This window comes from Falco punctatus, assembly GCF_963210335.1.
Source record: "Falco punctatus genome assembly, chromosome: 10".
In the NCBI taxonomy this organism is placed as follows: Eukaryota; Metazoa; Chordata; class Aves; order Falconiformes; family Falconidae; genus Falco; species Falco punctatus.
Window position 1 is genome coordinate 7,833,507 of NC_137590.1, and position 12,364 is coordinate 7,845,870.

The 12,364-nt window shown below is 42.9% G+C and overlaps 1 protein-coding gene across 6 annotated transcripts in view; it reads right to left on the reverse strand.

The window, feature by feature from the left end:
- SPATA2 (spermatogenesis associated 2) overlaps positions 1–12,364 on the reverse strand; it is a 50,324-nt gene that overhangs the window by 31,890 nt on the left and 6,070 nt on the right. For 4 of the 6 annotated variants that reach the window (XM_080405130.1, XM_080405127.1, XM_080405128.1 and 1 more), the window contains exon 1: positions 414–10,876. The exons of 1 other annotated variant lie outside the window; for it this stretch is intronic. Coding sequence is in view for 1 of the 5 variants with exons in the window: in XM_080405126.1 (XP_080261252.1) it covers positions 10,877–12,130 (1,254 nt within the window). In the remaining 4 variants the exon portion in view is untranslated. Of the gene's footprint in view, positions 1–413; positions 12,131–12,364 lie in introns of those variants that run through there. One more of the 6 variants, XM_080405126.1, reaches the window with a different exon arrangement.

Here is a 12,364-nt window from a genome sequence, read left to right on the forward strand (position 1 = left end):
CTCTCAGTTTCCTTCGCTACTACCTAGATTTTCTGCATTAGAATATAAAACCAGTATTTCAAGGAAAAGTCACTTTTGCGTGCAGAGTCATTAGATACTGCTTCATTATCAAGGTTTAATTTTTAAGCCAATTTTTTCTTCTCCTCTCTGAAGGACTGTCAGGCTAGTAACTTTCTCCCCTTATCTTCCTACTCACACTGCTCTTTGGCATCGGTGTAATTTCTTTCCCACATTTCTTTACTCCATGGCTTGACAGTTTTTAATGAGCCTTTCACACCTGTGGTTTTATCTAGTATTAATTCTGTACCCTCAGTTCCTCCCCCTGTCGTACAGATCAGGTTTAACTACATTGTAATCAGTGGTCCTCTGTTGCAAACTAGCCGGCTGCAACAAGGTATTTTACCGTCTCATACCAGCACACTCTTCATGCCAGCCCCTCTGCTGCCTTCTCCTCGTCTCTCCTCACCCAGGGCGCTCTCTCCTCTCTGCTTCTTCCTCGGCTGCCCAACCACTTAACAGAACCAGCCACAGCTGCACCTTATCTACAACAGCCAACCCACCGCCCCTGAAGCCAGCCCACAGCCGTATATTATCAATGCTAATTAACCCAGCTTCATTCCTCTGGAGTCCTCTACCAGCATAAAACCAGCACAAACATTGTGGTGCCAGGCTTTGTTTTGAACATAAAGCTGTGTTGGTCACGATTACAAGGCAGCATCACGGTGACCGGTACATAGGCTAGTTTGGTGTCCCAGTCAGGTTTTTAGTACACAATTTTCCCTAATCATAAACCCACTTAAAAACCTCTGTGTTTGCTGGTGATGGGAGCACTGTTGACTAAGCAGACTGGAAATCAGGCTCTCCTTCACAAAGCTGCTTCTGGGGCAAAGCTGCCGGGTATCATAACTTTAGTGCATCAGGGGGAAAAAAAAAAACTTATAGCTACAGCCCATCAGGGAGGTGGGTGAAATCCGGACATTCCCACCAGCTCAGCTGGTGCTTTTCACAAGCACCATGTTCCAGGGAGTACAAATGGAGAAACTGGGACATGACTTTCAGCTTGACAGGGAAGGTGTCTGCTGACAATGAATGAACCTCCCTATGACTTCAAGCTTTGCTGGGGAAAAAAAGACAAGATTTAAGTGCCACGGAAATAAAAATACCCCATCACTTCATTTTATCCTGTCACTCTGAACAAATGCAGTGCTTGTTTTTAAGACTACTTCTCAGATGGCCATACGATTTCCGAACAGAAAATCCACAGCGCTGAGCACTGACAGGAAAATCACTGCCCCTAGCTATTACCTAGTGAAATGGAAAATATTTGACTGAGAAAATAAAGTCCTTCATCGGAGAGCTTGAGTGATAAGCTGCAGGCAAAAAAAGCAGAATCAAATCAGTGTCAAACCTACATTCACTCCCAAGACATGTGAGCGTGCTACTTGAGCCCAGTAAAAGTCATTTTGCCAACAGGCTTTGAGCCTGTTGAAAAGAAGAAGGAAGGACAATGAAAGGAAAAAAAGAGGATTTTTAAATCAAGCGCTGAAAAGTAGCAGAAGATGCCTACAACCTGCCCTGAGACTACAAACCCGGGAAAAGACAAGGAACAAAATACAGTGATTATACCCTGTGCCTGTACTACAACAAGGAACATTTGGGTTTGATCATTCCTAGCAGGTAGAGTTCTTGATGGCAAAGCCCTGTAGGTTTTGCACTTCTGCAGCTTTATGTTGCTTCCCAGGATTTCTCATCTTTCTTTTCCCCAAATCATGTTTTCAGACTTTACAGTTGTTTTAACACATCTCAAAAATGACTTCACGGAAAACAGGTTGTTTTCTTTCTCAGCTTTCCATTGTATTGAGCTCAACCCAAGTAGAATGATGGCTACACACCACATCTTCATGTCTCAACCCCACTTCTGCTTACCAAATTCTCTGCAGAGCAAGCCCAGACAGACACTAGGTTCCAAAGCTGTCTAGGCTAATGCAACATTTAACAGGCTGTATTTTAAGCAGTGAGCACTGAATCAGAAAGTTACTGAATTCAGCTCCTGCTGCGGGCAGTAGAACTAAAAAAATTTTGTGCCAAAGTTTTAGGTGTGAGTTACTAGTATCTGAATACTGCACCTTCCCTCTTTCATTATGAAAGGAAGTTCAGTAGGAAAGGAAGACAGGAGCATCATTTTATTAAGCAGCCATAATGCTCACTGTAGTTATATAGCAGCAAAGTTATCATGCACTATTTCACAGCATTAAAATGAACTACTCTCCAAGCAGGAGAAATCTTCACATCAAAGATTCAAACACCACAGGCTTTGAGGCTGCTAGAAGAGATTCTTTTAATTTTTGATATGCCTCTAAATAGTCCAAGACTTTGTGAGTTGCAATGGAAAGTGAATCAGACTGATTCCTGAAACAGGCAGAAGTAACTAGAGTCCAAGCAAACAGCAGTTCTGAAAACCTGGACACGGCAGACTTCACAGAGCCTGGCAGCGATCTGTGGAGCAGAGAATGCACTTCAAATTAATCAGTGCTTCTCTACCTGAATATTGCAATGCAGGAGTACGAAAGGGATAGAAAGGAATCCCCGAGATTGACTGTGCACATAAAGCACCTTTCAAGTTTGAACAAACTCCAAAGATACAGACCCTCCCCAGCAGGACAAGGGCCACACACAGAGCAAACACCTCCTTCTACCCTCCAAGGACTCACCCATTCTGAATTGTATTTATATTACTGATTTACATGCAGAAGTTTTGTGCTCTCAGGAAATTATCCTGAGAGAAATTCTCACTGGAGATCTAGGAGTGGGAGAGAGCCTCACTGCATGCTCTGCACAGCTAACACCTCCCCAGCTCCGTCCTGGAGCAGCACCAGGCCAGCCAGACCCCCCAGCAGTACAGGCACTGCAGGGCACCACGGCCTCCAGCACCAGTTCTTAGGGCAGGGAAAGCCTGGGCAGACCCTGAATAAAACATCTCCTTAAGGAACAAAGTTTCCTTAAACCCTTATCAACACATGACCCAAAATGCCAGATCATCTACGTGGAAGCACTGTCTATAAAAATATGTATAGCAGGAAACAGTATTTGTATAATATGATGCTGTTCCACCACTAGGCTTCATCTTATTCCTTAAACTTAATTTCTACCCTTCCCACCCTTAACTATAGCCTTGCTCACACCATGTGTTCGCTGCAGAAGCTACACAGAAATCTTCTCTCAGAAGCTGGCCAAATGGATCTTACTCTCCCAAGACGGTGTCTCACTGTGCTCCGTCCTCCCAGCACCAAACCGACCAGGCACCAGCAGTAACCAATACCAGAGTGCCATCTATAGCTGCTGCACATGACTTCACAGCACAGCAGAAAACGTACATGCATGCTCTCTCCCCTTCCTGGCATGAGGAATACCTCTCACAGAACCTTCTTTCCTTAAGGGCTTGAGAATAAGAGAATTTAATCATAGCAAAAGATTTAACAGTAGCTACCCTAAGAGGGGCTCTACTTCTCCCAGAGTGAGAGGCGGAGCGTGGGGAATAAAGCCCCTCTCCCCACTCTCCGCTAAACAGGAGAGGCAGAGCATATGCATACAGCCCACTGATTTCTGCTGAGGTGGCCCAAAGCCAGCTTATAAAACAGGCTTGTTACAGCTATAAGAATATATCTTCTCATTTAATACTGCATGAAAAGACAGTAGAACAGGTTTGCATTTTTAGGGCCAGGAACCAAGCATAAAGGAAAAAGAGATGGAAACAGCACTCTCCCCTCAGCGCACATCCCAGGACAGATAAACGAGCCGCCTCCACCAGCTCTCCCCAAGGGAAACCGAGCTCCTGGGGAGGTGTTCCACAGCGGTGCTGAGCTGACCCCCCAGGACAGAAAGGCTTACAGCTAACCCCAGAAACACAGCCTGAGGAAACAGGGTTTGAATAGGTGATGTGGCAGATGAGGTCCTTGCCTCCTCCTGCTTCTGCCACCGAGGCAACCCGCAAACCTGCACACAGCTGCCCTCCTCCTTGGGCACTGGTGCTGCCAGGCACAGGACGAGCCGTCGCTGGCACCCTGCCGATTCCTTCCACCAGCTCCCTGGGGTGGCCACACAACCCTCGCCACGTCAGTAACTACAGGCTCCGCTGCATGCTTGGCTGTAATGGAAAGTAAGTCCAAAAACCCCAGCCAAACAAAACCCCCATCACTTCAGAGCTGGACAACCCCACCTACATGCCCCAACCAAGCTGGCAAAGCGCTGTCAGGTGTCTGCTGGCTTCCAGCGTCAGAAACTGCCCCGGAACAGTTACGTAGTTGTTCCCAAGGGTTGCATTCAGCATTCCCACCCAGCCATACTTCTCCTAGGAACGCAGAGGGAATCTTCATGCCAGGATTCAGCTCTTCAGGAGATCTTCCAACCCTGTGCTAACGTGGGTATCTAACAAGGTTCCCCTGTACCCTTTAAGGACCACACAGATTCTTCTTATTAGTCAATGAGCTTCTACCAGCTTCGGTGGCCCCGCTGTGGGACCACACGCACACCCACCGCTCCCGGCGGTGCAAGGGACACACACAGCAGACCACACAGGAGAGGAAGAGGCCTCTCCTCTCCATCACAGAGCTGCCTTGTGGGAAGGTTCCCCATAAATATGCTAGTTAGCATAAGTGCACCAAGACATGCAAACAGGCTGCTCCTTTTTAGACTCGCTGGTTGGTAGCATTTATTTTGATTAACAGTGCGTTTATTAGAATTCGGGGTTTACAGATGCCACTGGCAAGCACCCGCAACTGGGTCACTACAGAAGCTCAGTCTTGCCTAACTGGAAGGTAAAGTGCAGATTTACGTATGTGCAGTGATGGAGAGATGTGTAAAGATCACTGCTTCGGTGAAGACGGTTTACCAGTACCGGCCATGCTTTAGGAAAGCTGGTCCGTGAGAGTTTCAGGGTAAGGCAGTTAAATCAGAGCACCTTGCACACAAAGGTACGAAACAGATTCTACTTACTCTGGGGAAAAGCAACATTTTTCACTAAGGAGTTGATGAGCAGTTGTGGGTTGATTTTTCTTTTTCTTTTTTTAAAGCAGGTTGATGATGAAAAAAAATCTCAGAACAGTATGACTATCATAAGAATGATTTCTAAAGCAGGAAGCATGACAGCCCCACACCCACAACAGCAGAAGCAGCTGCCACATGCAAGTTGTCAGCCACATACTGCAGGTCTGATCCTGCACTACTTAGAGCTACTTGGAGCTTTGACATTGTCTTCAATGCAGTGAACTGCACAATTCAGAATTAACTAAAAGCCCAGTATAAGAGAGGAAAAACAAATGGGTGGTATTACCCAAGCCAGAAGGTATTTCACACCCCCATCTCAAAGTGGTAACTGCTACGAGAGAGCCCAGCCTGAACAGCAGTATTAGGACCACCACCACTTATACTCAGGATCTGCAGCCCTAAGAAAGGATCCCACAAGTAAGAAGTATCAGTAATTACAACAACCTCTAACCTCATCTGAAGTTCCCTGCAATATGACTTCAGTGCCTCCCAGACTCTGAACACTGGAAGAGAAATTTCTTCTTGATGCTAAGGTGGGGAGAAAAAAAAAAAAAAAAAAAAAAAAAAAAAAAAAAAAAAAGGAGAAAAAAATCAGAGCAGGTTGTTTCATTTTTATCTGGAACATTTCCACCTGCCCACTTCTTTTCTGCACAAAGCCTTTCCAAGTTCAGTAGAAGTCCATGCCTGCCTTTAAGCACAGGCAACATAGGAAGCTGATGGGTGTCAGGAAGATTTCCATAGCCCCTTTGCTTCTGCTACTGCAGTGGAAAGCCAGACCCACTGCTGCCAGCTGAGAGAGGACTGGGAGTAGAAGCAGCTGATTGTAGTGGCAGACCAGCAGTAATCACAGCCTCTGACCCTGCTGGTTCCTCTGGGCAAGGGAACAGCAAACCCAGTTCTCCCAGAAGGGATCCGCGGCAGCATGGCCCAGATAAGGGAAGCATTTTGCATGCATTTGAAAAAGCTTGGAGCAACTCTGCCTTACAAAATGGCAGAAACCAACTGGCAGCACCCCACCGTCCCTGAGCACGGCAGGGTCTCCCCTGCTTGCAGGGACTCCTAAGGAGATGAGATCCTTTCTTTTGCAGAGGTCAGGGCAGCAAAGCAGCTGTTTCCAAAAAAGCAACAACTCATAGCAATGACCGAGCTCTCATACCCTGTTTCACCCTGTGAAAGCAGCAAAAGCAGCGCAGGAGGGGGAAACCAAGGAATTATAAGGATTGCTCCACTTTGGGCACTGCTACGTGTTGTAAATTCCTGGTTACAGGTCAAACATCCCCACAGCTCTGCGTGGACAGCCTGGTGTTATAATTGCCTTTTCTGACCAGCACAGAGTCTGGCTGCAGGGGCCTGCCCATCAGCTCACCGTCCAGCTCTAGTGCCACCCCGGTTACCTTGTCGCAGGGCTCTAGATTCTGGTCCAAACCAAGGACCCCACTAGACAGTATAAAAAGATAGGCGAAGGTATTTTCAATGCAGAGAGCTTTCAATGCTGCAAGGAACAGCCTTGCTTTCCACACATTAGCACATTGAAATCTGTACAGCAAGCCTGTCAAACAAAGCAGCTGCTCTCTGGCTCTCCTACACCTCTCCTCAGATGGAAGAGCTTCAATTATGTGGCATGTCTGCAGGATTTCAAAGAGCTGCTGCCGTATCACATATTCCAACCTTTTGCCTTCCTCTAGGCACTGTCTAAGAAGATCTGATGCACTAGTCTGTTCATTTTCACACCGTGGCTCAAAGCAAAAGGTTGCCCTCAGAGTTTGTTTTTCACAGCAGGGGTGTAGGAGTACAAAACCAGAAAGCTACTTAGTTACTGATTCCCTGCCCCTACATTTTCAAACTGGCAAGTTACAGAAAACATTTTCTAGGAGAATATGATCAACTGTAGAAAAAAAAAAAAAGTAATTGAAAGTAGCTGCAATGTCCAATTTTACTTGATTTTGTACATGAGCCCTATGACATTTACACGCTTACAATCTTTAGACAAACGTGACCATATCCCGTGGTTTTCAGAAGCATGGAACACCCTTCACAAATAACAGGAACATTCGTAGCCCAACTCAGTTGCTGCTTTGATACCACAGTAATGGCCATGCTAAGAGTCCTAATTAACTCCCACTGATTTCAGAGAACTAACTAAACTGGAGCCAAACCAGGTACATCAACATGTTACCTTAACTTGCAGTCACCTCCTGCTTTTTTTCCTCGCTCTGGCAACATATCAACTATCACCATGCTCAGATTAGCTCCTGTTTCTAAGCAAATACTGGAAAGGTGAACCTTTTCCCCTAAAAAGATTCTATAGCAAAATTAGCAACACGTACTAAACACCTATAATCCAATAATCCACAGAATCTTCCAGAAAAAAATAAATGTAAGGAGCTGTCAGTTCAAACCATCAAATCCGAACTGCTTGACAGTGTACTGAACCTTTAAACTTCTGCTGAGAGCAAAAGACATGGCAGACACACATACAGGTCTGTAATCTGAGATGTCAAGACAGTAGGACAGTATGAAGTCTTATTTTATATGTACCAGAAATACACCGCTATGCTTCTTGTGCTGATGTAAGATAAGATTTCCTGCAAGAATATTTTAGTTACCTTGAGCCAGATTTTTATGATCATCCCTGATACTTCAGTAACCTCAACAGTTCATAGGATTAGAGGGCTTGCAGAAATGCCACTTCAGGCATTTAAGCGTTCACCTGACATGCTTTAACACAAGGAACAAACAAACAAACAAACAAAAATATCTAGTTTGGAACTTCAGATTATCCTGCTCCAGAGCTAGCAGGATGAAAAAGGAGCCAGAAGGCCTAACTCAAGTGCCAAGAAGTACATCAGTAGTATCACACCACTTCTGTGAGATGCGGCTTACATCAGGAAGCTGGTTAGAAAAAGCGCATATATCAAGAGTCAAGGCTGAAAATCAATGTAGGTTAGCTTCACATTGCACATGAAACCTGCTCTCCACCCCACGTTAGTCTGTCTGCTGCAGATTGCTGACATATTGGCTTACATGCTCTTACCGAACAAACTGAGTCATGCTGCTTAGACTTGAAAATAAACCTTTTTGTAAAAAGCTCTGCATTCTGCAAGCAGCACAGCCGATTTCATAAAGCTGAGGCTCATGATACATACACTCTTGCCCATTTTGCCCCCAAGACTACCTTTGTGCACCAAACTCATTTCTGCATGCAAAACGCAGTTGTGAAACAGACAGCTACATGCACTCAACTTTAAGAAAAGAGTTAAGCCTTTTCTTAAAGGCCTCTTTATTTTTCAATTCCTTCAAAACAAATTGATTTAAACAAATCAGATGCAAAACACCTGCATTTTAAATTAGCATATATTTTACTGTATCAATCACAGCAACTTCATACAGTAAGATACACAAAAATAGAGCATGGTATCACTTCAATTCAACACAGTTTTGTACTACAGTATTCCATGACATATATACACAGGACTTTTCGTTTTCAAAGCAAGTATAGTCCCTGCTATGTTCACCGTAAAAATTACGTGGCATCACAGTTTTAGTTATTCACTGTAGTGTGAGTAGCCATATGGAAATTGAACTAGTGAACTAGAAGATACACTGTATAGCAGCCAAACAGGCATGACACTTCAGAAGATGAACAAAAACAAAATAACCACCGAAAAGAAAACCACCCTTAGACTGTATTTTAATAGTAAAATTGTTTTTAAATTCTTCACTATATACATAATGTATCTACATTTGTGTCATATTTATATATATATATATTTATAAAAAACATACAAGATTTTGAAAACCTTAAAATCATTCACCTAAACAATATTCACCCCAACCTTCAGGGTCAGCAAGGCAAGACTTGCCTATAACATTATGTTCAGTTGCAGTCGCTTGATTCAGAAATTTCCCTGATTGCTAAACATGCCATTCACTTTGTTTCTTAGTGCAAACTGTACAGTAACTTATTGTTCTCAGCCCTCTGTAAGACTCTGGTTTCATCTTATTTCCATAATACTTCTGACACCCATTTATGGCTAAAATTATTTTAGCTATTTTACAACATTAGCCTATATAGTTTCCCCTCTACCTACCTCAAGCCCTCCCCCCACCCAAAAAATGTAAGACGAACGATGATCATTCATGCATGTTTTGATCACACAGGGATCAACGGACATTTAAGTTTAGAAGCCTAGACTCTAACAGTGTTTAAAAAACCCCTAAGTGAATAATTTTAGTGCAAAGTGGACTACATAGTTCACATCTCAGCTAGAATTCTTTACAGATATTTTAAACACATTTAATTCTGCACGTCAGATTAGGTTGCCCGATACTTTGTTCTAACTAGCTAGTTGGAATAAGGAAGTTAGAAGGATTCTTGTGGGTTTCCTTTTCATAAAAATCTAAAGACTATTCATAATCATGTGTTGTTTGGGGGTCAAACTGTACAGAGCCTAGCACAACGGAGTCCTGGTTGTCAGCTAGGGTTCCTACGTGCTACAGTAATACAGATAAATATTATTATCTGATTCACATCCATAACTGATGGGTTTACTTTAACAGGAGTCACAAATGAGCTCTGATTTTTAACCAGGCCAGTGCTTTACTTGCTGGACTACACTACAGATTTTGCAGTGAATTTGGAAGCAAGCATAACATTTATACTTACAATTTCCATAACCACAAAGGAAAAGCATGCACCGAGAACCAAAATCCTGCAATTCTTAGACAAGACTCCACTTAGACTAATGGTAGCCTTATCAGAGGGGGGGGGGGGGGGGGGCGGGGCGGGGAAAAAAAAGAAGTCAGATAAAAACCAAAAATTGATCAGAGCCAAGAATATCAGTCTACCACAGTGATTATAATAAGCTATGAAATACAGTACAAGGAAAAACAAAAAGTCACCTGAACAAATAACCCAGAGAGACTTCATAGTTATAATGATTATACCACTTTTAAGAACTCAACATATTAAATATTTATTAAAAATAAACTGTTTCCAAATTACCTATTTACAGTACAAAGAACAGTACTTAATACATGTGCAACACAAAGTAAAGAAAATCTGTACTCATCTGAAAGGACGACACCCTAGGCATAATTTAAATGACATGAATACAGGTTCACCTTTTTAAAATACCATACAGTAAAAACCAGTAGGATGATATTGGCAACACCAGAAAATAAAGCACGTATTACCCAGATTCAGATTATATAAGCTTGAGATAAACAACTGGGAGATAAGGGGAGAAGGAAGAAACATAAAGATGAAAGGAAGAGATGCTGTGGTGTTTGCATTTTGGAGAGCAAGAAATGCAGACACACTTCAAAAAATAGTCCTTGTTGGCAAAAGAAGCCATTCACATATTTCTTGCACATTTTGAAGTCATACTTTATCAAAAATTGGCAGTAGCTTCATTGCTCATAGAAAATGAGAATCTTAATTTTCAGACTTTATTTTCAAGCCTTGCATGGTTTTATTTGGGCAAGGAGATGACTGCAATGTAATAGAAAGGTGTGATGTCACTTTTCTAAAATACAACAGCTGCCAAGTTTTAAAGAAAAATGTGCTCTTCTCCCCCATTTAAATTGAAAAGTAATGATCATTTAGGAGTTACCTAAATTATAGCAGCATGAAATCTAATGTATCTGCAGCATCTGTGAAGCCACAAAAATCAAGAACTGGCACCTGATCACTGAACCATGGTTCCAAATATTTGGACGTGTCGATTTGGTAAGAGGTCAGTGTATTTTCTTATCAGTGGAGTCAGAACATTAGTTAGGATAGCCCTTTCCCCTCCCCCTTTCTTTCCCCTCCAAAACAGACTAATCGAGTCTATCTATAAACTACATGGGACAACTGGGACGATTTATAGTTTAACTGATTGTTAGGCATGAATCTGTGAAGCTCGCTTTTTCTACAGCAGGGATCGTAATAGTAAGCATTGAGGCAAGTGTCACATGAGACTTTTGAGCAAAACGTGCAAGTGTTTGCAGCTCCGGATCGGTTACAAAAGCCACAGCGCGAGGTGCCTGAAGGTTTGGATTTTGAACTGAATTGAGCAGCTCTCTCTTGACTCTGAGTCTGTGACGTGTACTGAGATTTCTCCCTTAAAGCAGACGCAGGAGACAAGCCATCATTTGGAAGTGGTTTGATTGAATAGGCGCTCTGTTTCACTGCTGGGTAGTCCTGCCTAGAGTTGAACAGATTGTCACACTTTTGGCAAACAGAAGTGCCACAAGGTACGCCACAGTTTTGGCACTTGAGGGAAGCTGTCTCTTTGGCTAGGTGGGTGCGTTTGTGGTAAACAGGGTTGGCATCGTTTTTTAACAGCCATACATCAGGCTTAATAGCTTCTTGTCTTTTAAAATTTAACATACTTCTAGAATCAGGATCAGTATATAAATCTAAGTCCTCTTGAGCAGAAAAATAGGAGCTGTAAGGGACATTTGTTCTTAGCATGCCATTGTGATGAGATGAAGTTGGCAAGAATTCATCTGAACACCCATGTGGGGAGCTTGACATTGTCAGAAGAGAGGGTGATGGACGGATAATTTCATCTTTAATGTCATCTTCCGCATCAACTAAAATTGGTTCTTTCCTGAGACTCAGTGAGCTCATCAAAGGTGGCTTCTTACTTTCCCAATAATTATCATATGTGTCCACTGATTTAGAAGGCTTGCTCACCTTTGGCTTGAAATAATCTTTAGAGGCCCTTTCACTAGCCGATTTCTGCAGTACCATTCGTGCCATGGAAGTGTTTAAGTTTTCTTTGCACTCTACACGCCGTTTCATGGCCTCTGAGCAGCCTCTAACATCTTCATTGCTATTTTTTCGTTCATTTATGACATCAATCTCTGAATAACCTTTATCCTTCACTTGCAAGTGAATTTCAAGAAGCTGCTCACATTCCACTTTGGCCAAAAAGAGTTCAAATGAAACCATTTTCACTTGAATGGCTTCAACCTGCTCTTTGAGCTTATACATTGTTCCCAGTTCTTGGACATAGCCCATGTAGTTCAAAATCTGCCTTACGTCATCTTCAGTTAGAGCAGACTTTACATAATAAACAAAGGGTCCAGTGTAGGTCTAAGGGGAGGGAGGGGGGAATAAAAGGAAAACTAGGTTACAAATTCAGTGGTGGACTAGATGCTCAGATAATTGACAGATAATATATAATTAAATAGAATAATAACAACAGTGAACACATGCAACTCCTATGGCAAGACGACTCCATTTCTGCATCCCTCCTGTTCAGCAGATGGAAATTCCTCACGAAGCAAATTCAAAGTAGGAGAGTTTTCATTCAAATTGAGATGCTGA